A 23,984-nucleotide genomic window follows, 5' to 3' on the forward strand; every position below is an offset into this window, starting at 1 on the left:
AGTTGGTGCATGACGCCAGCTTGGTGGTCTCCTTCCTGCTTCCTGTTTTCAGAGGGGTTGTCAGAACACCTTCTCTCCCTGCCAGCAGCAGGTCACACTGGCTCCTATCTCTTTGGCCATGGAGCCACCATCTTTCTACTCTTCATCGTGTGCCTTGCACTCCACTGATCTTGGCCAGTACAACAAAAGCCCTGGTTTGCAGTGAATGCATTTGGTATGGAAATCAGGAACCCTGGGGATTCCACTCATCATATTTGGTTGCTGTGTTTTTCCTCCAATCTTTCACCGTAGTAACAATTAACTCAGAAGACTTCTGTGACCACTTGTGTGGGGGTTTCTCCCCACATACTAAACAAGCAGGCAGTTCCACAGTGGACACCAGCCGGCCGCCTCCAATTTAATTCCAACACTGTCTTCTTGGAGATAGCATTAGATCCCACAGGTTGAGGGTGCAGTCCCCAAGACTGCCCCTAGTCTCCTGCTTCAGACGCTAGTCATAAGTCTAAGACTCTAGAAGTTCTGACTAACCAGTTTCAAGTTGGGGTTCTCACGATCCCCCACTTTGTTTTTGATTAATTTGCTGGAGTGGCTCATAGAACTCAGGGAAACACTTAGTTTTCTGGATTTATTACAAAGATTTTAGAAGATGCCAATAAGGGTGGGTGCAGTGGCTCATGCATGTTGTCCCAGCACTTTGGGAGGCTGAGGCAGGTGGATCACCTAAGGTCAGGATTTTGAGACCAGCCTGAGCAACATGGAGAAGCCCTGTCTCTACTAAAAATACAAAAATTAGCTGGGTGTGGTGGCGCATGCCTGTAATCCCAACTACTGGGGAGGCTGAGGCAGGAGAATCGCTTGAACCCGGGAGGTGGAGGCTGCGGTGAGCAGACATCATGCTACTGCACTCCAGCCTAGGCAACAAGAGTGAAACTCCATCTCAAAACAAATAAACAAAAGATACCAATAAATAGCCAAATAAAGAGATACACAGGCCTTGGTCTGGAAGGGTCTGGAGCGCAGGAGCTTCTGTCCGCATATAGTTGGCTCCCAGCACAGGAATGAGTTCTTGTTCATTTTCCTGTCAGCCTTGACATGTTCAACTCCCCGAAGCCCCCAAACTCTATCTTCTTGGACCTTTTATGGAGACATAGGCAGGCATGATTGACGAATGGGCAACAGGGTCAAAATATGATTGGATGTAAAGGGTATGGTCTAAACCCCGTAAGTCCTGTTTGTTCAGTGCAGTGTTCTTTACCCTGGCTGCCATTAGAATTACTTGGGAAACTTTTAGAAAATTCCAATGTCTAAGTCCTCTCCAAACCAATAATACGTTTCCCCTTCTCTTGGCCTCTCTGTGGCTATTCTTTCTTCCATGGTATGGGGCAGGACCCCTATGGAACGGGGGTCTTATGACCCACAATCAGATTAGAGTCCTGCCTTGGACAAGTGAAAGGAACAGGTGTTACACATATACTTATGTACATTAAGTACATACTTGTATATATATATTTATAAAATTTACACGTGGGTTTTGTGAAGCAGAAATTAATATAACTACTATTAAAAATCTTTTAAGTCTCTGAAGTGAGAAGAGTCACTGACTGTACCTTTTTGTTTCCATTGGCCCTGTACTTCCTATCATACCCCAGTAGGAGGTGCATGATGTCTTATTATAACATTTTGGTAATAAGATTCATCAGTGGGTTCAGCTGGTGACCTCCTGATTCCCTCATTGTAAACTTACTCATCAACATTTAGCTTAATGGTTTCACCTTTATTTGGTGACCATTACCTGAATCAGTTATTTCATTAGATTGTAAGATTTTGATTTTCTGATTTTATAATTTCTTCTGTATTGACTATAATTTTTTGGTATAGAAGAACTTTCCCTTCTTATAGCTATTTGGCTATCCTGAAATACAGTTCTTACTAGAAAGTAAGACTGAATGCTGAATTATATCCCTCTAGCTATCAAATTTCGAAGGAATGAATGGTGCCCTAGTAATTTCCAGTGGTATGTAATGATGTTTCCCTTTCTCCCTGTTACTCCTTTCCTCTCCTCACTTTCACTTTTTTGCTGTTTCACTGTTTTGTCATAGCTGTTAACAGAGCAACATATTTTAATCAATTGTAATCACTTTTCTTTTTGATGTTCAGATTATCCCATCTTATTCCAGTGGAAGCAAGCCCTTGGAGCTGGTGCCCTCTACCTTTTAGCCCAATTCCATTAGTCTTGGTAATTGCCTTGTTTCTGACAAGACAAGATGTTGCAGGCACATTTTATACTGTCCCAGCCCAAGCCCTGGAATAGGCCTTTTCTTTAAGGAGCTCTAGTTCATTTTAGTGGGGAATGATATTTAAAGAACTATAATCTGGGATCTGGGAGTCCTCATTACTACTGGGTAGTCATTACTTTTAGGCCTTTCCAGTGGTCAGAGCTAGGAAATATGTATATATAAAATAGACAGTTGAGTGGTTGTTGCCAGGAGCTAGGAGGAAGGAGAAATGGAAAATTACTGTTTCGGGATTTTTTTGTTTTTGTTTTTGAGTCAGAGTCTCACTCTGTCGCCCAGGCTGGAGTGCAATGGCACGATCTAGGATCACTGCAGCCTCCGTCTCCTGGGTTCAAGTGATTCTCCGGCCTCAGCCTCCCAAGTAGCTGGGACTACAGGCGCACACCACCACGCCTGGCTAATTTTTTGTATTTTTAGTAGAGATGGGTTTTCGCCATGCTAGCCAGGATGGTCTCGATCTCCTGACCTCGTGATCCACCCGCCTTGGCCTCCCAAAGTGCTGGGATTACAGGTGTGAGCCACCAAGCCCAGCCAGAAGTTATTGTTTATTAAGGGGCACAGAGTTTCAAATTGGGGAAGATGAAAAAGTCCTAGAGATAGATGGTGGTGATGGTTGCACAACAGTGTAAATGTATTTAATGCCACAAACTCTCACTTAAAAATGGTTAAAATGATAAATTTTATATATATCTTACCACAATAAAAAAGTCTTCTACTGCTGGGCACAGTGGCTTACGCCTATAATCCCAGCACTTTGGGAGGCCAAGGTGGGCGGATCACAAGGTCAAGAGATTGAGACCTCCTGGGCTAACACGGTAAAACCCCATATCTACTAAAAATACAAAAAAAGAAAAAATTAGCCACTTGGTGGCATGCACCTATGGTCCCTGCTACTCGGCAGGCTGAGGCAGGAGAATCGCTTGAACTGGGGAGGCAGAGGTTGCAGTGAGCCAAGATCACACCACTACACTCAAGCCTGGGCGACAGAGCGAGACTCTGTCTCAAAAACAAACAGACAAAGTCTTCTTTTGGCAGCCCCTCCCCCAAGACAAATATATGAGAATTTTACACTGATATTTCCATTTAAAGATAATTTTATGATTATAAGGATTTTGCTTAGTTCTTGAGTTTTATACCTATAAACCTTTTATACTTCACATTTTAGGCAGGATTGCTTCTATAACAATGAGAATTATACCTCATTCTACCTTCTTTCTTAGTACTGCTCCATTTGGGGACCTGTATATCTATACTTCTTATTCTGAGTCTCTCCACTGTCATTTTTTTTTTTTTTTTTTTTTAAATACAGACTTTGCTGCCAGGACTCGCTGGCCCCTCTGGGGAGATGGTTAAATCCACAACAAGTCTGACCTCCTCTTGTACTTCTGGAAGTGGTGATAAGCTCTATGCCCACCAGATGGTTCGTACAGATTCCCGAGAACAGAAGCTTGATGCATTTCTGCAGCCTCTGAGCAAACCACTGTCCAGTCAGCCCCAGGCCATTGTCCCAGAGGATAAGACAGATATTTCTAGTGGCGGGGCTAGGCAGCAAGATGAGGAGATGCTTGAACTCCCAGCCCCTGCTGAAATGGCTGCCAAAAATCAGAGCCTGGAGGGGGATACAACAAAGGCGACTTCAGAAATGTCGGAGAAGAGAGGACCTACTTCCAGCCCAGGCAATCCCGGGTATGGCGTTTTGGGAAAAGTGCAGCCTTTCTCCTCTATTCTGTAAGAAAACTGCCTTCTGACGTTGGCTTTTCATGAATCACTTCCCTCTTCTCTCTGCCTGACTTGCCCTTTGCCTTCACTGGAATGGTGCTGTGGCCTTGTTTACTGTCTGCCTTTGACCATGGCTTGAGAGTCACCCATCGTGGTGTCTATTGAAATTACTAAAATGTCCACAGTTCCAAGTATGAGTTAAAAACACTTCAGATTGTGGAATAGTTGCCCAATTTAATAAACACACATACTAGAAATAAAGCAGGTTTATCTTTTATTTTTAGTAAGGAATTTTGATAGAGCCTCAACACCAGAAATGGCTAGAGAGAGAAGCCTAACATACTGGAGGATTCTTTTTCATCCTGCCCAAAGCTGCTTTCACTTATTTTGGAAAAGAAAACACTTGCTGAATCTAATTTATAAAACTCCCTGGCTGGGTGCAGTGGCTTATGCTTGTAAGCCCAGCACTTTGAGAGGCTGAGGCGGGTGGAACACCTCAGGTCAGGAGTTCAAGACCAGCCTGACCAACGTGGTGAAATCCCATCTCTACTAGAAATACAAAATTAGGCAGATGTGATGGCACATGCCTGTAATCCTAGCTACTTGGGAGGCTGAGGCAGGAGAATTGCTTGAACTCGGGAGACGGAGGTTGTAGTGAGCAGAAATTGTGCCATTGTGCTCCAGCCTGGGCAACAAGAGCAAAACTCTGTCTCAAAAAAAAAAAAATGACAAAAACAAAAACTCCCTGAAGTTTCTGAGCTAGTGGTGAAAGAAAGCTGGAAAAAAGCAGCAGGAATAATAATAATTATTATTGTCATTTAATTTTGGCCACTTCAAAATCTCTAAGGTGGATATTCTTTATTTAATGTGTACTCCTATGAAACCTGGAGCTCAAGATGAAGGAATTTTCCTAAGGCTGTACATATATTATCATGGCACTCATTAGCCATTTGAACTGGAATGTGTTACTTCAGTTTGCTCATTTCTGAGTAAGCCCAGGAAGATGACTTCTAAGTTTTTTCCAACCAGGCTCATTGGCCTATAATCCCAGCACTTTGAAAGGCCAAGGTGGAAGGCTTGCTTGAGTCTAGGAGTTACACACATAGAGAGATTAGCCGGGCATGGGAGTTACACACACACACACACACACACACACACACACACACACACGAGATTAGCTAAGCATGATGGCAAATGTCTGTAGTCCCAGCTACTCAGGGGTCTCAGGTACAAGGATCACTTGAGCCCAGGAGGTTGAGGCTGCAGTGAGTGGTGATCACACCACAGCACTCTACCCTGGCTGACAGAGTGATTACTCTGCCCTAAAAAAAAAGAATATTTTCCAGGGAATAATAAAGGAAGCTAATATTTATTGAGCGCCTACTGTCTACCAGATACATTACATGCATTATCTCAATTAATGCTCTTATCATCCCTGCAGGGAAAGTATTACATTTGTTCAGCACTTGCAGAACTAAGTGATATTTACCACAGAGTAGTCAAAGAAATATTTGTAAGCCCCATATCAAATTATATCACTTTTCTGCTGAGAACGTTTCTGTGGTTTTCTTTGCACTTGGGATAAAACGTAAATCCCTCACCCCACCCTTGCTTTGCCCTCCACTTTCCTTCTTCCACGTGGTGCTTTGGCCACACAGCTCTTGTGGCTGATCGGAACTGGCTGAGCTTTTTACCCTTTTTGCTGTTGCTGTTCTCTCAGTCTGGGAAGCCTCTCAGTCTGGGAAGCTTCCTGTCACTCAGGTCTCAATTCAAATGTTACCTCTTAGCTGGGCATGGTGGCTCACGCCTATAATCCCAGCTAGTCAGGAGGCTAAGACATGAGAATCTCTTGAACCTGGGAGGCGGAGGCTGCAGTGAGCTGAGATCATGCCACTGCACTCCAACCTGGGTGACAGAGTAGGACTGTGTCTCAAAAAAAAAAAAAAGTAAGCATTGTGAGGGTATCTTACCTGTTTTGTTCATTGCTGAGTGTAGTTAGTGCAATGTCTGATGGATGGATAGATGGAGGAATGAATGAATGAGATTGGACAAATTCAGCTCACTTGTTTAAGGCCCTGCAGCTCTATGGGCCTTGAGCAAGCAAGCTCAGAGGCTGCAGAAATGCATCAAAAGCTGTACTCCAAAGTCCTGCTACACTGGCTGTGTGGCCAGCTGCTGGCATCTGACAGTTGTCAGAGAAGCAGTCACCAGAGAACAGACTGATCTTCTTGGCCTGCCACCAGCACGGGTTTATCCACAGATCTGGAGAACCAGCACAGAGAAGTTGCTTGCTTCTCCAAAATGCAACACACAAAATTTGGCTAAGTTTAAAAACAAAAAAGAAAAGTAACGATCTGTCACTTCCTTTTCTTCATTGCAGAAAGAGACATCGGGAAGATTCTGATGTGGATATGGTGGAAGATGATTCCCGAAAGGACATGACTGCAGCCTGTACCCCCCGGAGAAGGATCATTAACCTCACCAGTGTTTTGAGTCTCCAGGAAGAAATTAATGAGCGAGGACATGAGAGTATGTAAATGCTGCGGCCTCAACTGCTAGGGTTCTGGAAATGGAGAAAGCAGTCATGTTGTCAGAGTGGCCACTAGTTTTGCTGGGCAAACTCCTCTTCCTTTACTAACCCACAATAGCATCAGCTTAAAGATAATTTTCAATTGGGAGAAAAATAATCTCTGTTTATTTCAATTAGCATTAATTGGTATTCTTGTTAAACCATAGCAGTCAGAGTAAAATCAGTCATTTCACCAGTTTTCAGTTTCTGTCTTAGCTAAGAGCAGTGTAATGGTCAGCAAAATTCTTATCTTGTGTACTGAATGGCATGTCCTGTTGCTGAAAGTGCACAGGTTTGGGAGGTAGCCATGTGCTCAAATCCTGGCACTACCATGTCTCTTTTGTGACCTTGGACTCCTGACCTAACGTTTCTATGCCTCAGTTCTTTCTTACCTATAAAGTGAAATTAATTTTACCCTTAAAGATCATTGTGCTGATTAGAGATAAAATGTAAATAATAACACTTGTTACAGAGCAAGGAATTGATACTTTTATATCCTGAAGACAAAGTAATAAATCATTATCATCTTTGTCAGAAACAGCTTTTGAGAATATCTGAATATAGAACTCTATCTTGATCCCTGTTACTTCAAAACTAAAATAATGGTTTTAGGAATGAAAAGGTGAGTCTAGTCACCTCTAAGGGTTGAACTAACCCAGTGATTGAGGTATGTAACAGTGAGTCAGCCCAGACAACAATCCTGACCCCACTGTGTGAGTGAGACAGTAATGCTCTAAGTGTAGACATCACTGTCCAGGGCTCTGGTAGGCAGTTCTGTACTTGAGAATTTAGCAGTGACCTTTTTATTTTTCATCTATTATACTTTTTTTTTGACACAGGGTCTCACTCTGTCACTCAGGCTGGAGTGCAGTGGTGCAGTCATGGCTCACTGTAGCGTCAACCTCCTTGGGCTTAGGTGATCCTCCCACCTCAGCCTCCTGAGTAGCTGTAATTACAGGCATGTGCCATCATGCCCAGCTAATTTTTTTTTTTTTTAGAGACAGGGTTTTGCCATGTTCCCTGAGCTGGTCTTGAACTCCTAGGCTCAAGTGATCCTCTCACCTCTGTCTTCCAAAGTGCTGGGATTATAGATGTGAGCCACCACACCTGGCCTATTACACATTTCTTAATTAAAGTAGTCAAATTTCAAAACTGTTACAAAGTGTATTTTAAAATATGACAATCTGGTTTAATTTTTAAAAGGAAAGAGTAGCCAAGGAGCAGTTCTGTGCCTTTCCCACTAGTCCCTAACCTTTTAAAACAGCTGCTTCTGACTCAGTGGTTTCTTAAATGTTTTCTGTCTCAAGTCACTTGTCTGAGCAAATTCGGAAGGCTTCAACTTGCCTTTTTACATTCATTCCCTTTTCTTAGCATTTGGGCCTTTGTTTTCATGTGGGAAAAGGCCCACAGGTCTTTTCACCATTTGGACAGCATGCAGACTTCCTGTGACCGAGGTTTGACAGTTGTAGAAGTGGTCGCCAGTTGGCTTCTGGTTTTCTTTCCATGCTTTACTCCAGTTGCTCTTCCCTTCCATCATTGTTAGCTTTCAAGCTGGGAACTTTTAAAATGCTTTTACGTAAAGGTGAGCTATTACTAAAGGTGAGCTATTACTTGATGCATTTAGCAGTCTTCCTTACAGTGATTTTAGTGGACAGACTCCCTCAGTTTGGAATTTATGAGTTTTCTTTAAGGGTTTGTCTCCCTTATGCATAGCAGGGTGGGGTGAAAGTTACAGTGTCCGTTACTTTCTGAATAGTATCAAAACTGTTTTCAGTGCAGTGTATTAATAAAACTAATCTGCCTCAAGTTTGGTCAGCTTTGGAGTCTTGCTGAGGCTAAAATGATATATCTAAATGATTTTAAATTGTGTATTTCTACACAGTATCTCATCTAATTAAAGAATAGTCTTGTGAGGGAGATAGAGCAGAAGCTGTTTTCTCTATTTTAAAGATGAGGAAAGTGGAATAGAAAATGAGAGGACAGACTAATTGCAACATCCCCACAATCAAAACAGGCCCAGGTTCATGCCTTGTTGATGGTGGGTTGCTACTGGCAGTGGCCCTAATGCAGGTAGCCCAGATGCATAACCAGGTCAACAGCCTGTGCAGTACAAGCATGCCATGTAATTCTGATTCCGTCAACTGAGGCTTTTCAAATATGCTGGTGTTGGGTTTTACAGACGGATTTGTTGTCTGCTGTGGGGAATGGAATGGGCTCTTGCTTTGGAGCCAGAACTCCTCTGAAGCTCCCACCACCTGCACCATTCAGAGGCCAGACAGAAATTTGTTCACTATTTTGGGCATGATTTTCATGCTTTGTAAATTGTGTAACACTGAAGCCCTTACTGGGCTGTGGTGATTAACACTTAAGATACTATGTGTGTGCTTTATAATCTATAAGGCACAGTTTAAGGGGAGGGACCTCTGACATGAACCCTACCTGCTGGTATCTGGTTGACACCCAGAGCCCCAAGCTGGGAGAACTGATTCTCTGAGTTGACTGCTGTATAGGAATTTGACTGAGACTCAGATTTGGCGAGGAAGACCACTAACCTTAATAGACCAACAGGCTGGCTACTCCCTGGTGAAGTTCCCAAGGCCAGGAAAAAAGTAAGAAATACATTCCTTGTAACAGTGTTCTTAGTTGTGCCTGTGTGATTATTTGATCAGTGTGTTGTCTGTGCAGGGATCATGTCTGTGGAGCTCAACACCTCATCCTTGGTGCCCAGCAGAGTGCCTGGCTTGTGTACTCAGTAGATATTTGCTAAGGGAGCGAGTCTGTGATTGAAAGGAGCAGCCTGGGAGGTAAAGCCCTAGAATCTTTATTTTAAAGGGTTATCAAAGTTGAACATTCAGGTAGACAGCTCTCTTGAATCTAGAGATTTACCTGTCCATGGTAGACATGCTTGCAGTTAACAAGTGAGGGTACTTTTGACGGGTTCCAGTATCCAAGCAAGCACTCCATGGAAAAGGCTCATCTGAGGATTAGTAATGACTGAATTTACTTACTGCTAGTCCCATAATTTTGATCTGTTAATTAATGGGGTTAAGAAATGTCATAAGCTATTTGCTACCATTTAAAGTGAAAGCACCCTTCACATTCCAGATATCCACACTTCATTTTATTTTCTTGCTATTTGGTGAACTGTCCTCAGTCTGAATGTATATACTCATGGTTCATTACCAGGTAGCCAGTGTTTTTGGTACAAGAAATCAGTACAGTGAACATTTGTCAAGTATCTTCTCTGTACAGAATGCACCATGCCAAGCTCAGAAGTAGGAAGTTAAATGGATAAACCATGACCCCTGCCTTAAAGAATACCATGCTGTTATATGGGCATTGTTTAATAAAAAGCTGGCTGCAACATTAGGTAGAATGAAAGAAATCGTCTAATAGAGATATAAGGCCAGTTCAGCAGGAAGCCAGGGTGAGATCTCCTGAGAGGAAAGGAAGGGTGTCTTGATTATCTCTGGCAGCAGCAAAGACACTGGCATACAGTGGCCACTGGAAGGCAGCCAGCAGGAGATGGGGGTGCCTACCCTGCAAGTGAGCATTAGGAACTAGAGGACCAATCGCCCTTCCTTCAGGTTTGGTTTCCCTTGCTGCTTCTCAGAAGAATATGCTGAGACTCAAGGCCTTGGTTATGAACTCAGATGGGTGGTTAGGCTTTGAAGCACAGACGGATTTTGTCCCTTTTTGCTGTTCACAGAATGGCAGGGAAATGCCTCTGGACCAGCACTGTGGGGACATTTAGGTTAGGGATGAAATATAGGTTGCTTAAGTCCTGCTAAGAGGCTGTGAAGAGGTCCGAGAAGCCTCACAATGCCCAAGGAAGAAAAGGCCTGTGCTTGGTGGTGCTGCCTCCCTTCCCTGTCCTGTTGGCAGGGCTGCGCTTCAGTAGCTCTGGATGCGTCAGAGTAGTCTGTGAACATTCTGTATGGAAAGTCTCTGACTGTTTTAGTGGATTATACTGCTGTCCCTTTTCTCCAGTGCCTCATTATTCAGGATTATTTAATGTTCTCCAGCTTTTAAAATAATCATTTTCCGCCTACGCAGAACATCCTGTAGAGACATTGAGTTTCCAGTGGGAACAGAGGGGAATACTTATTCTAAAAATGAAGAAAATAAACCTCTTTTTATGGAGGAAGGGATAGTATTGCAGAACTTCTATAATACTATGAGAATTCACTTGTGATGCCAAAGCTTAAAAAACAAGTATATTAAAAACCATGATATATAATTGCTGTGCTATGACCCCCTATTTTCTGCAACCTCTCTTGTCCCCTCTCTTCCTTTTAGTTGGTGATATTTTTACTTAGTTCATGAAAAAATATATATATGTATACACACACATAGATATATGCACAAGTATATATATGCGCATACCCACATATACAGATACATTGGTAAATTTAAAAATCATATTTATAAAATGTATGTAGCAGCTATAGAAAAACATGAACACTTGTGAGAATAGCACCTTTCCAGGAAATCAGCCATTACTGTCATCTTTGAGGCTCTTACGTGCTGCTTCCTGTGCCATCCCCTGCCCTTCTTCCTTAAAGGTGATTACTATTCTAAATTTTGGAAGTATCATTTCCTTTCTTTTTATTATAGTTTTATCACCTGTATTTGTAGTCCTAAAAATTTGTTTAGTTTTGCAAGCTTTAGATTTTATAAAAGTAGAATTACACTGTAAGTTTCATTTTTCTGCAACTTATATGGCTACACATATATTCCTAAGATTCATCCATCTTATGTACAGCTCTGGTTTCCATTTCCTGTATAATATAGATTCTGCTTCATGAATATACAGTTCATTCATTCTTCTGTTGAAGGACAGTGGGAGCACTCACATGGCCTCAGTCCCTGTCTCACCACATGCTACCCTGGTTCCCAGCTTGATATGAGTTGATCAATGGCCTGGCATACTGGATGAGAAGCTCTAGGTTATCTATTTAGGAGAGTTATTGATTGTTTTCCAGAGGGGTCATATTTGTTTATATTATCACGAACGATTTACAGATGTGGCATTTGCTCTACTTTCTGTCCATTATTTTATATTGTCAGATTTTTACCAGTTTGGTGATTGTGAAATGGTATCTGATGGTAGTTTTTATTTCCATTTTCTTGGTTGTAATAAAATGTATTTCATCCAGGCGCGGTGGCTCACACCCATAATCCCAGCACTTTGGGAGGCCAAGGTGGGCGGATTACTTGAGGCCAGGAGTTCAAGACCAGCCTGGCCAACATGGCAAAAATCCGTCTCTACTAAAAATACAAAAAGTAGCTGGGTGTGGTGTCGCATGCCTGTAATCCCCACTACTTGGGAGGCTAAAGCACAAGAATCACTTGAACCAGGGAGTTGAGGTTGCAGTGAGTTGAGATTGTACCACTATACTCCACTCTGGGCAACAGAGCAATAAATAAATAATCAGTAAATAAATAAGCATATTTCCTCAACTGGTAAGTGCCCGTTCAAGTTTTTTACCCATTATTTGATGTTTTTTTTGGGGGGGGGGGGCTTTTCTAATTAATTTTTGAAGTTCTTGATATAGTCTAGATAGTAATCAGTTACATGAAAATATCTGTCCCTAGTTTAGGGATCATCCAGTAACTTTAAAACAAATACTTGTTTTAGGAACAGAAATTATTAGATTTAATATAGGCAGATTTTCTCAATCGTTCTTCATAGATTGGCTTTTTAGCTTAAGAAATCCTTTCTAACTTTGCGGTAATTAAAGATACACTCTTAGATTGTGTTCTAAAAGACTCATACTGAAGCCTCTAGCCCACCTGGAATTGATTTTCACAAATACGGCATTTGTTACTGGTTGAAGATTGGCCCCTTCATAGAGCAAGTCTGTTAATAGTGTGGTATAAACGTAAGTTTTATGTGCATTGAAAAACAAAATTTCATATGACTTGCTTTATTGTGTTACTGACTTCATTGCGGTAGTCTGAAACTGCACCTACAATATCTCAGATATGCCTGTATCTACTTGTTTTTCGATACCTGTTATTGTCAGTTTGTTTGGATTTACCACATATTATTTGATCATAATTTATGGTCTTTCTGAATCTTTATTGGGGCCTTTGGTGGCTTAGTTTTTTCAGGCTGCTGTAATAAATTACCTTAGACTAGGTGGCCTATAGACAATAGAAGTTTATTTCTCACAGTTCTAAAAACTGGGAAGTTCGAGATCAAGGCACCGGCAGATTCAGTATCTAGTGAAGGTCTGCTTCCTCATACATAGCGCCTTCTAGCTGTATCCTTACGTGGTGGAAGGGGATAGCTAGCTCTCTGGAGTTTCTTTCATAACAGCTAATTCCACTGATCACAATTATGAGGGAAGACCTAATCATCTCCCAAAGGCTCCACCTCCTAATAGTATCAACTTAATTTTTAAATCCGCCCACCTCAGTCCTTTGTGATCTCAGCACTTTGGGAGGCCAAAGTAGGCAGATCACGAGGTCAGGAGATCGAGACCATCCTGGCCAACATGGTGAAACCCCATCTCTACTAAAATACAAAAAATTAGCTGGGCGTGGTGGTGCACACCTGTAGTCCCAGCTACTTGGGAGGCTGAGGCAGGGGAATTGCTTGAACCCGGGAGGCGGAGATTGCAGTGAGCTGAGATCGCGAGCCTGGCGACAGAGCAAGACTCTGTCTCAAAAAAAAAAAGAGTAGTGATAGTTAATTCCTCGTTTGTGTTTGTTTTCAGCAGGAGTCTCGATTCAGGCCTCTTTGCTTATTGGTGTCTCTCGTTGCGGTGCTCGGTGCTTTGGGCTGTGAAGGGAGGCTGGTAGGATCCCATTACGTAGCTGTTTTTGGTTTTATTTTTCGTTTTGCAGTTCTCCGCGAGATGCTGCATGACCATTGCTTCGTGGGCTGTGTGAATCCTCAGTGGGCCTTGGCACAGCATCAGACCAAGCTATACCTTCTCAACACCACCAAGCTTAGGTAAATCAGTGAGTATATGAACAAGCAGAGCTGCTAGAACAATGCTCCAGGGAGCACAGGCACAGAAGCTAAGAGCAGCATGAGGTAGATGTGTGGGCACAGGCTTCAGAGTCAGACAGATGTGGTTTCAAATTCAGGCTCTACCATTTCGCGTTTATTTGGCTGTGGACAAGTTACTTTCCTAATCTATGTCTCAGATTTCTCAGCTGTAGGTTGTGATATTACTACTTAACATGCAGGGGTTTTGTTTGTTTGTTTGTGAAGGTAAGAAATAACCTAAGAAGCCTAGTCCTTGGTAGTTGCTCAGTGCCCTATAAATGTTGTGAACCAGTTGGTGAGCGTTTGATGCTGCTAGAGAATTCTACTATCTGCTGTGTGCAGCAGAGGACTGTGGGTGATGCAAGAGAAAGACCCGATGCCTTCTTTCCCCCCAGCTTTGAGAATGGAGTAAAGGCTTACTCCAGCCACCAAGTGAGCCAGTGGGCTTGATCAGTACGGGAAAGGTGTTTAATTTGACCTCCAAGGCCCTGCAGTTTCATTTGACTGTTGCATGGCTGGCAACATATCTGTTGATTGTTTTCAGGGACCTTGGTGGATGAGCTCCTTTTGAGTCTAGAACCTGTATTAAATCTGTTCTCAAGTAGGTAATGCATATGGGAGGATGCTGCCACCTTGCATCTACTAGCCGTCACCTATCTACTGTGAGACTCTCCCTCTAAGCCCTGCTGTGGCCTCAGAGTGCTTATTGGCCCTGTGAGTGGGACAGCCACTATACATTGCTTGGAGTTGGTACATGAGATAGAAACCTATTCACCATCCCTTGAAAATGCCCCAGTTCAGAAGATTCCTGTTAGCACATGTACCTCCTTGCGTGTATTCAGAACTCATTCCTCCCAGGCTCAGAAACCCATTTGGTGCAGCTCTGTTCAAGTTCCTTGTCTGCTTTGAGAATAATTGGGCTGTCACTTTTTAATTTGTTGGGAATTCTACTCCCCTTGCTTTTTTCTTTTCCAGCATGTCTAAGGGAATGACCTCCAAGGCCCCAAATCACAGTTGCATTCATGTTTTCATCTCACAGATACAAATCCAGGCCAGACCCAGAATTGCAGCTGTTAATAAATGTGGATGATCTTCCAGTAAGGAGGTAGAAAAACATAAGGAGAGAACTGGGTTCGGAGTTGAATATCTGGATTCAGGTCCTTCCTTTAGCACTTTACTAATGACATGGAACAAGTCAGCCACTCAATAGGTGCTTCAGTTTCCCCACCAAAATGCAGGTGCTTTGTCCGCTTTGAAGAGAAGAAGTCCTTAAGCAAGTCTTTGTGGTTCAATGTGTTTTGAGAGCTATAAAGTATCATATAAATGTGGCATTTATTCCCATTGTGTTTCTGGAAGTAATTCAGTATAGTATATACTTCATAGCTGCTTTTGGTCTATTGCCAGCCAGTATATCATCCTAAACTGCATGTCAGTGTAGTATAATCCTGCCTTATGTCTACTTTTGATTATTTAGAAAGAGTCCCTGCCCTCCCTATACATTTCATATAATTTTTAATAATAAGTTGAAAAAAAGCGATTTATTGGATTCTTTGTAAGTGGGAGAAAGGTAAGCAGACAAAAAACTTGTTAAATTTTACTGCAGAGTGTCAGAAACCTTTTATAGTGCCAGGCTAGGGACAGAACATGAGTGGTAGCAAGTCAAACTTTGTCTGGTGCTCTAACCTGTCTGTTAGACGCTGGCCACTCAGAGCCCTGGTTGAAGGCTTTGGGAATCCCAGCTCTTTGGAGGGGTAAGAGATTTTGTTACACTGTTAACCAGATTCCACAGCCTGGCAGAACTATTTCTGACTCATCCATGTTTCAGGGATTACTTCTCCCATTTTGTCCCAACTACTTGTATCTCAAGCATGAATTCAGCTTTTCCTTAAAGTCATTTCCTTTTTTATTTTCAGTGAAGAACTGTTCTACCAGATACTCATTTATGATTTTGCCAATTTTGGTGTCCTGAGGTTATCGGTAAGTTTAGATCTTTTTCACTTGTGAAATTTCAACTCATCATTTCTGAAAATAGCTCTCTAAATTTTTCTAAAAATTCTTAGGATAGTTTCTGTATTGTATGATTTGCATATACTTCTTAGCAAAATAGTCATTTGGTAGCCAACTTAAACAAATGTTTATTAGTATAGAAGTTAATAAATATCTACTGATAATTAGCCGGGTGCATGGTTCACACTTGTAATCCCAGCACTTTGGGAGGCCAAGGGGGACAGATAATTTGAGGTCAGGAGTTCAAGACTAGCCTGACCAACATGGTGAAACCCCATCTTTACTAAAACACAAAAATAAGCAGGGCATGGTGGTGGGTACCTGTAATCCTAACTACTCAGGAGGCTAAGGCAAGAGAATTGCTTGAACCCAGGAGGCAAGGTTGCAGTGAATTGCGCCACTGCACTCCAGCCTGGGCGACAGGGCGAAACTCCCTCAAAAAATAAATAAATATCTACTGATACTTAATACTTGGAAATAGATAAAAATAAACATTGTCTAAAGCCATGGTCTAAACACAGCCCCTACCAACAATTTTAGTCCATTTTTTCCAATACTTTTTTGTTTTCTTTTTTTTCTATGCCTTTTGTGGAAACTGTCAAAAGACTTTTTCAATGCCGAATTTTAGTTGAGTTAAAAATCATACTACCTGTTTATATGGTTTCATATCTTCTTATTTCATTTGATATATTCTACAAAAAAGCCTGCTGAGATTTTGATTGGGATATGTTGAATCTAGATCAATTTGGGGTGAAAAACTTTTGTTAGATAAATCCCTTAGTATTTCACATTTTTTAATGCTAAATGGCATTTTTCAAAAATTTTCTTTTTTTTTTGAGACAGAGCGTCTCTCTGTCGCCCAGGCTGGAGTGCAATGGCGCAATCTCAACTCGCTGCAACTTCTGCCTCCTGGGTTCAAGCCATTCTCCTGCTTCAGCCTCCCAAGTAGCTGGGATTACAGGCGTTGTGTCATCATGCCCAGCTAATTTCTTTTAAAAATTTTAGTAGAGATGGGGTTTCGCCACCTTGGCCACAGTGGTCTTGAACTCCTGACCTCAGGTGATCTGCCCACCTTGGCTTCCCAAAGTGCTGGGATTACAGTTGTGGGCTATAGTGCCCAGTTTCAAAAATTTTCTTCTTCTTCTTTTTTTTTTTTTAAGAGACAGGGGTCTCACTCTTGCCTAGGCTGGAGTGCAGTGGTATGATCATAGGTCACTACAGCTCTGAACTCCTAGGCTCAAGTAGCTAGGAATACAAGTGCATACCACCATGCCTGGCTAATTTAAAAAAAAAAATTTTTTTTTCATAGACACAGGAGTCTCGTGTTGCCAAGGCTGGTCTCAAACTCCTGGCCTCAAGCGATCCTCTTGGCTCAGCCTCCTAGAGTACTAGGATTGTAAGCATGAGTCACTACACCCAGCCAAAAAACTTTAATTTCTGCTTATTTATTTCTAGTACATAGAAATACATATAGTTTTGTACATTAAGGCTGTATGTTGCAACCTTGAGTTCTAGTAGATTTTTTGTAGATTCTATCAGATTTTCTGATAGAATCTACAAAAAATGATGATCATGTCTTCTGAGAATAAGGAAACTTTTACTACTTCCTGTGCAATCTGAATGCCTTTTATTTCTTTTTCTGTTTTGCTTTGTTTTGAGATGGAGTTTCACTCATGTCACCCAGGCTGGAGTGCAGTGGTAGCTCACTGCTACCTCCAACTCCCGGGTTCAAGTAATTCTCCTGCCTCAGCCTCCTGAGTGGCTGGGATTACAGACACGCACCACCACACCCATTTTTTGCATTTTTAGTAGAGATGGGGTTTCATGATGTTAGCCAGGCTGGTCTTTGAGCTCCTGACCTCAGGTGTGAGCCAGCCACCTTGCCCGGCCACCTTTTCTTTCTCTTGACTGATTTCATTGGCTACAGCCTCCAATACAATGTTGAATAGAAGTGGTAGGAATGGGCCAGGCATGGTGGTGGTTCATGCGTCTAATCCTAGCACTTTGGGAGGCTGAGGTGGGCAGGTTCCTTGAGGCCATGAGTTTGAGATCAGCCTGGCCAACATGGTGAAACTCTGTCTCTACTAAAAATACAAAATGTAGTTGGGTGTGGCAGTGTGGCAGTGCACATCTGTAATCCTAGCTACTTGGGTGGCTGAGGCAGGAGAATCGCTTGAACCTAGGAGGAGGAGGTTGCAGTGAGCCAAAATTGCACGACTGCACTCCAGCCTGGGCAACACAGTGAGACTCTGTCAAAAAAAAAAAAAAAAGGAAAAGAAAGGTAAAACAAAATGTAAGAATGGAAATCCTTCTCCCTGATCTTAGGGGGGAAGTATTCAGTCTTTTAACATTAAGTATGCTGTTAGCCATAGACAGTTTTTTTTTTAGATGCCTGCTATGAGGTTGAGGAAGTTTCTTTCTCTTCTTTATTTGCTTAGAGATTTTATTTAGGATTGGATGTTGAATTTTTTTCAAATGCTTTTTGTTTTCACATCTCTTGAGATAATCATATGATTTTTCTTTTATAGTTTGTTAATATAGTGAATTATGTTAATTTTCATGTTAAATCAATCTTTGCATTCCTGGGATGAATCCTGCTTGGTTATGATATACAATCCTTTTTATATATTATGGGATTTGATTTACTAAAATTTTTATTATAATTCTTTTATCTGTGTTCATGAATGTTACCAGTTTATAGTTTTCTTTTAGTCTTTGTGTGGTTTTGGTATCTGGGTAATGCTAGTCTCATAGAATGAGTTGGTAAGTATCCCCCCCTCCTTTTCCATTTTCTGAAAGAGTTTGTATAGAATTGATGTTAAAAATTATTCTTTAATGTTTGGTAGAATTCAATAGTGAAGCCATCTGGGCTCGGAGATTTTCTTCAAGGGAAGGTTTTTAAATGCAAATTCTATTTCTTTAATAGTATAGATCTATTCAGATTATCTATTTCTTTTTAGGTAAGCTTTGGTATTTTGTTTCTTTGAAGAAATTTTTCCAATTAATCTAAATTTTTAAATTTGCTGACATAAAGTTGTTTGTAATATTTCTTTTACCTATGGATCCCTGGTGACATAACCTCACTCATTCCTAATATTGGTAATTTCAGGCTTCTCTTTTTAACTTGGTCAGTCTGGCTAGAGGTTTATCAATTTTAATGATCTTCTCAAATAACTAACTTTTGGTTTCATTAAGTTTTTCTTTTCTGTTTCATTGATATCTGCTCTGACCTTTATTCTTTCTTCTACCTATTTTGTTTTAATTTGTATTCTGTTTCATATTTCTTTTTTTTTTTATGAGATGGAGTCTTGCTCTGTTGCCCAGGCTAGAGTGCAGTGCAGTAGAGCGATCTCTGCTCACTGCAACCTCAGCCTCCCAGGTTCAAACAATTCTCATGCCTCAGCCTCCCTAAGTAGCTGACATTATAGGCATGCACCACCATACCCAGCTAATTTTTATATTTTTAGTAGAAATTGGTTCTCACCATGTTGGCCAGGCTGGTCTCGAACTCCTGACCTCAGGTGACCCCCCCCTTCCCCGCCCACTTTGGCCTCCCAAAGTGCTGGGATTACAGGTGTAAGCTACCATGCGCATCCTGTTTCATATTTCTTAAGGTAGAAGCTGAGGTCACTGATTTGAGGCCTTTCTTCTTTTCTAATACAGGTGTTAAGTGCTATAAATTTTCCTTAAGCACTGCTTTAGCAGCATCCCACAAATTTTGATAGTTTTCATTTTCATTCAGTTCAAAACACCTTCTAATTTCCCTTTTGATTTCTTCTTTGACCCACAGGTTATTTAGAACTGTTATTTAGTTTCCAGTCTCTTGAGGATTTTTACAAAATGTTATTAATTTCTAATTTAACATCATCTTGGTCAAAGAACATACTTGCCTTTCGTTTACACTTACTGGAACTTGTTTAATGGCCCGTCATATGGTCTGTGTTGATAAATGTTCCATGAGTACTTGAAAAGAATTTGTATTCTGATCTCGTTGAGTCAAATGTTCTAAGTATATCAAGTTGATACTGATGTCCGAATCTCCTGTATCTTTACTGATTTTCTGCCTTTTCTATTATTGAGAAAGAGATGTTGAAACTTCCAACTGTAATTATGATTTGTCTGTTTCTCTTTGCAGTTCTTAGTTTTTGCTTTCGTATATTTTAAAGCTCTGATATTGGGTGCATAAACATTTAGGATTGTTATATCCTTTTGATTAATAGACTGCTCTATTAATATGAAAAATAATGTACTGTGGGTTTATAACATATGTAAAAGTAGGAGGAACAACATCAGAAGGGGGGAAATGGAAGATAACTTAGGGATCTTATTTTTAACCGTAGTTTTCCCTTTGTTTCTGGGTTAGATGATTTACCTGAAATGTCATTCAATTTAACTTACTCTCTAGCCTCATCCCCCACTTTCGTTATGAGGCAGTAGAAAGAAATGATCTGTCTCATGGTTTTCTACAAATAGGAAAGTTGAGGCTACACAGAAGGAAAGTACCCTCCCCAGGGCTTCACCCTTCCCATCCGTTCCGCAGACTTTTTGTCATATCTTCTCTGTTGAAATGGCTGTTGACAAGGAGGAGGAGGAAAAAGGTTTTGTTGTGGATTGTTTGGGCACTTCCTTTGGGGAATATGGGGGATGAGTGTTAATCTGTGGTTTCTCACCTGCCATTCTGATAGTGGATTCATGGGAATTCAGGCTTTATTTGGATGCCCTGTTAAAGCTTGCTCCTTCATGTTCTTGCTTCTTCCTAGGAGCCAGCACCGCTCTTTGACCTCGCCATGCTTGCTTTAGATAGTCCAGAGAGTGGCTGGACAGAGGAAGATGGTCCTAAAGAAGGACTTGCTGAATACATTGTTGAGTTTCTGAAGAAGAAGGCTGAGATGCTTGCAGACTATTTCTCTTTGGAAATTGATGAGGTATGACAGCCACTCTTACACCTCTGTTGTATTCTTAAAATAAAAGTTCTGGCCAGGGGTAGTGGCTCAGGCCCGTAGTCCCAGCAGAGGATTTGGGATTTGGGAGGCCGAGGTGAGTGGATGACTTGAGGTCAGGAGCAGGAGTTCAAGACCAGCCTGGCCAACATGGTGAAACCCCATCTCTACTAAAAAAAAAATACAAAAATTAGCCGAGTGTGGTGGCAGGTGCCTGTAATCCAAGCTACTGGGGAGGCTGAGGCAGGAGAATCAGCTTGAACCCAGGAGGTGGAGGTTGTGGTGAGCTGAGATTGCGCCACTGCATTCCAGCCTGGATGACTGAGCAAGACTCCATCTCAAAAAAAAAAAAAAGTTCCAAGGTGAGGACTAGGCCTCCCCTGAGAAGCAGCAAGTGACAAACATGTCATCCTCTCCACTCCCTCTTTGAATTTCTAGGTTATGTAACTGTACTATTATCCATTCATGCCTCTCCTGTTTCCAGGGTGAAGGACCCAGACATGGAGAGCTGAACCCCTGCAGGCGACTGTAAATGAGATTATGCCATTCGCTCCCATTTCTTCTTACTTCTTGATCTTTGGGGCTCTCCATCTTGATATACTCTTTGGATCATTAACAGATCCAAAGAAAAGGTTGTTCTGCTGTGTGTCAGGATGAAAAATTCTTTTTAAGTGTTTCGCTCTGTCCCGTGCCCAGCCCGATCAAGTAACATGGTCACCCAGAGTGGCAGGTATGAGGACAAGGCCTGGAAAAGCACTGGAGAAAAGGGATTTGTTTAAACTATAACAGCATTATTTTTTGTTCCCGTGTCCTTTTTCCTGCAAGCAGGAAGGGAGCCTGATTGGATTACCCCTTCTGATTGACAACTATGTGCCCCCTTTGGAGGGACTGCCTATCTTCATTCTTCGACTAGCTACTGAGGTCAGTGATCAAGCAAATACTAAGCATGTTGGTACATGCATGTGTGCTGGAGGGAAAGGGCACCTGACCACCCTTTGATCTGGAATGATAAAGATGATAAGGGTAGGACAGTTGAGGGCCTCCTCTCATCCCCACTAATATTCATCCCCAGCAGTATTCAGCAGTCCCACTTACAGTTTTAATGCCTAAAATGTCACACCTAGATTTTTAGCTTTAAGTAGTCTGTGATCTCCATTTAGACTGAAAATGTATTTAAATACGTACCTATTTTGAGGTATTCTTTGGACCAGGTGAATTGGGACGAAGAAAAGGAATGTTTCAAAAGCCTCAGTAAAGAATGTGCTATGTTCTACTCCATCCGGAAGCAGTACATATCTGAGGAGTCGACCCTCTCAGGCCAGCAGGTACAGTGGTGATGCCCATTGGCACCCCAGGACTAGGACAGGCCCCCATACAATCTTCAGGAAATGAAATTTGCCTATCTCTAAAATTTTGGGATTTCTTTGTGCCCAACAAGGTTCAAACACAATAGTCAGCTTTTATTCATTAGTTTTACTTCCTTCTGCTCATGGAGAACATATCTCCAGAGTGGCCTCAGAAATCGTCAAATATAAAAACACAAGCCATCACAGTGAGAAATGGGAGGTTGAGTTAGATTGCCTGAGGCTGGAGAGTCCATATACTCCCACTGATGGGTCTGAAGTGTGTAGCTAGTTTTCAGATTTTGGGTCAGTTGCGCCAGTCTGTCTGAGCTTTTGCCTTACTCTTTATCTGACCACTGCCTTGCCAGCAAAACAAGGCTCTGTAACTCCTCTTACAGGTCAACTTGACACAAAAAGGTTGCCTAGATTCCTAATGTTTTACTGTCACTTTTTCCAGTCAGATGATAATGCTTTTCAAATTAACAAGTATTTTGGAGGATGCTGGAGAGGAGAGTTGAAATATTCTAAGAATCAAAGGGTAGCCCACTTTAATCAGAGTATGACCCCTGATTGTTCACAGTCATCTCCTGAGCAGTGTGAGCCAGTTTCAGATGGGAGGCTGAAGTCCAGCTGGCATGCTCGAGGATTCCAAGTCTGTGGGTGGGAGGGCGGAGATTCAGTCCTCTTGGTCAAAGCCTCTAGGGAAATTTCTCATTCCAGTGGCGAAGGCAAGCAACACATTTACCAAACTGTGTGGCAACTATCTCATTTGATTGGAAATTTTACTTCAATAAAAGGAAGTACACCTGAGAAAGAACATTTTCTTTTTTTTTTTTGAGATGGAGTTTCGCTCTTGTTGCCCAGGCTAGAGTGCCGTGGCGCCATCTTGGCTCACTGCAATCTCCGCCTCCCGTGAGTGATTCTCCTGCCTCAGCTGGTCTCGAACTCGCGACCTCAGGTGATCCACCTGCCTTGGCCTACCAAAGTGCTGGGACTACACGTGTGAGCCACCGTGCCTGGCCAAGAAAGAACATTTTCTTACATGTGAGATAGCTAAGGCTCACATGGAGGAAAGGAATAATGAGGCAAAATCATCCCCAATAGTATTTTCATTACTTCCCTGGGGATTAGAAAACAGGACTACGTACAGAGTTTTCTAATGTTTGTAATGTAAGTTAGGTACTTCCTACTGTTGCCGTCCAAGTACAGGATCTGACATTATGTTCTATCTCCTGCTACAAAAACTATTTTCTCCCTGAATGAAAATAAAGGTTCCACAGGAGAGAGTCCCACAGAGCAGTGGCTTCTTTTCTCCCCTTAAAAAGCTCATGTTGGCCAGGCAGTGGCTCACACCTGTAATCCCAGCATTTGGGGAGGCTGAGGTGGGAAGATGGCTTAAGCTCTGGAGTTTGAGGCTATATTCAGCTATGATCACACCACTGCCCTCCAGCCTGGATGACAGAGCAAGCCCTTGTCTTTAAATAAATAACAACAAAAAAATCCTCTTCTGTTCAGGCCTGTGGGATCCCTGAGAGGCTGGCCCACCAGATGCACTTCAAAAGCGCTAGGTAACACAGCCCATTACAAGCCACCAAGTCTTTCCAGGCCCAGTGCACATCCCATCAGCCAGGATGCCAGGATATGTTGGGATGCAATCAGGGAGGCTTATGACATCTAATGTGTTTTCCAGAGTGAAGTGCCTGGCTCCATTCCAAACTCCTGGAAGTGGACTGTGGAACACATTGTCTATAAAGCCTTGCGTTCACACATTCTGCCTCCCAAACATTTCACAGAAGATGGTAATATCCTGCAGCTTGCTAACCTGCCTGATCTATACAAAGTCTTTGAGAGGTGCTAAATATGGTCATTTGTGCACTGTGGGATGTGTTGTTCATTCTTTGTATTCCGATGTTTTTGGGAGCACTTAAGACTTACACTTGCCTTCTAACTAACTGGTAATGTTCTTTTATACATGGTGGATTGATTATAAATAAATAGACGTGTCCTAGCATAATTTCTTATTGAATTTTATTATGTATATACTGTGTCAGTTCAGATGCCTTTTAAAGAGGCCCTGAACATGTCACAGGCTCTGATGGCATTGACCAT

At 41.9% G+C, this 23,984-nt stretch overlaps 1 protein-coding gene across 25 annotated transcripts in view; it reads left to right on the top strand.

Annotated features, from left to right (window-relative positions):
- Positions 1 to 23,886, top strand: part of MLH1 (mutL homolog 1) — a 53,795-nt gene extending 29,909 nt beyond the window's left edge. For 23 of the 25 annotated variants that reach the window (XM_078354589.1, XM_078354599.1, XM_035277993.3 and 20 more), the window contains 8 exons: positions 3,604 to 3,980; positions 6,394 to 6,542; positions 13,438 to 13,546; positions 15,499 to 15,562; positions 20,353 to 20,517; positions 21,361 to 21,453; positions 21,744 to 21,857; positions 23,566 to 23,886. In XM_078354589.1, coding sequence (XP_078210715.1) covers positions 3,604 to 3,980; positions 6,394 to 6,542; positions 13,438 to 13,546; positions 15,499 to 15,562; positions 20,353 to 20,517; positions 21,361 to 21,453; positions 21,744 to 21,857; positions 23,566 to 23,733 — 1,239 coding nt within the window. In that variant the 3' untranslated portion in view covers positions 23,734 to 23,886. Of the gene's footprint in view, positions 1 to 3,603; positions 3,981 to 6,393; positions 6,543 to 13,437; positions 13,547 to 15,498; positions 15,563 to 20,352; positions 20,518 to 21,360; positions 21,454 to 21,727; positions 21,858 to 23,565 lie in introns of all 25 variants that reach the window. The other 2 variants (XR_013528741.1, XR_013528742.1) reach the window with 1 other exon arrangement.
- The last annotated feature ends 98 nt before the right edge of the window (positions 23,887 to 23,984 follow it).

This window comes from Callithrix jacchus, chromosome 17 (assembly GCF_049354715.1).
Source record: "Callithrix jacchus isolate 240 chromosome 17, calJac240_pri, whole genome shotgun sequence".
Lineage (NCBI taxonomy): Eukaryota > Metazoa > Chordata > Mammalia > Primates > Cebidae > Callithrix > Callithrix jacchus.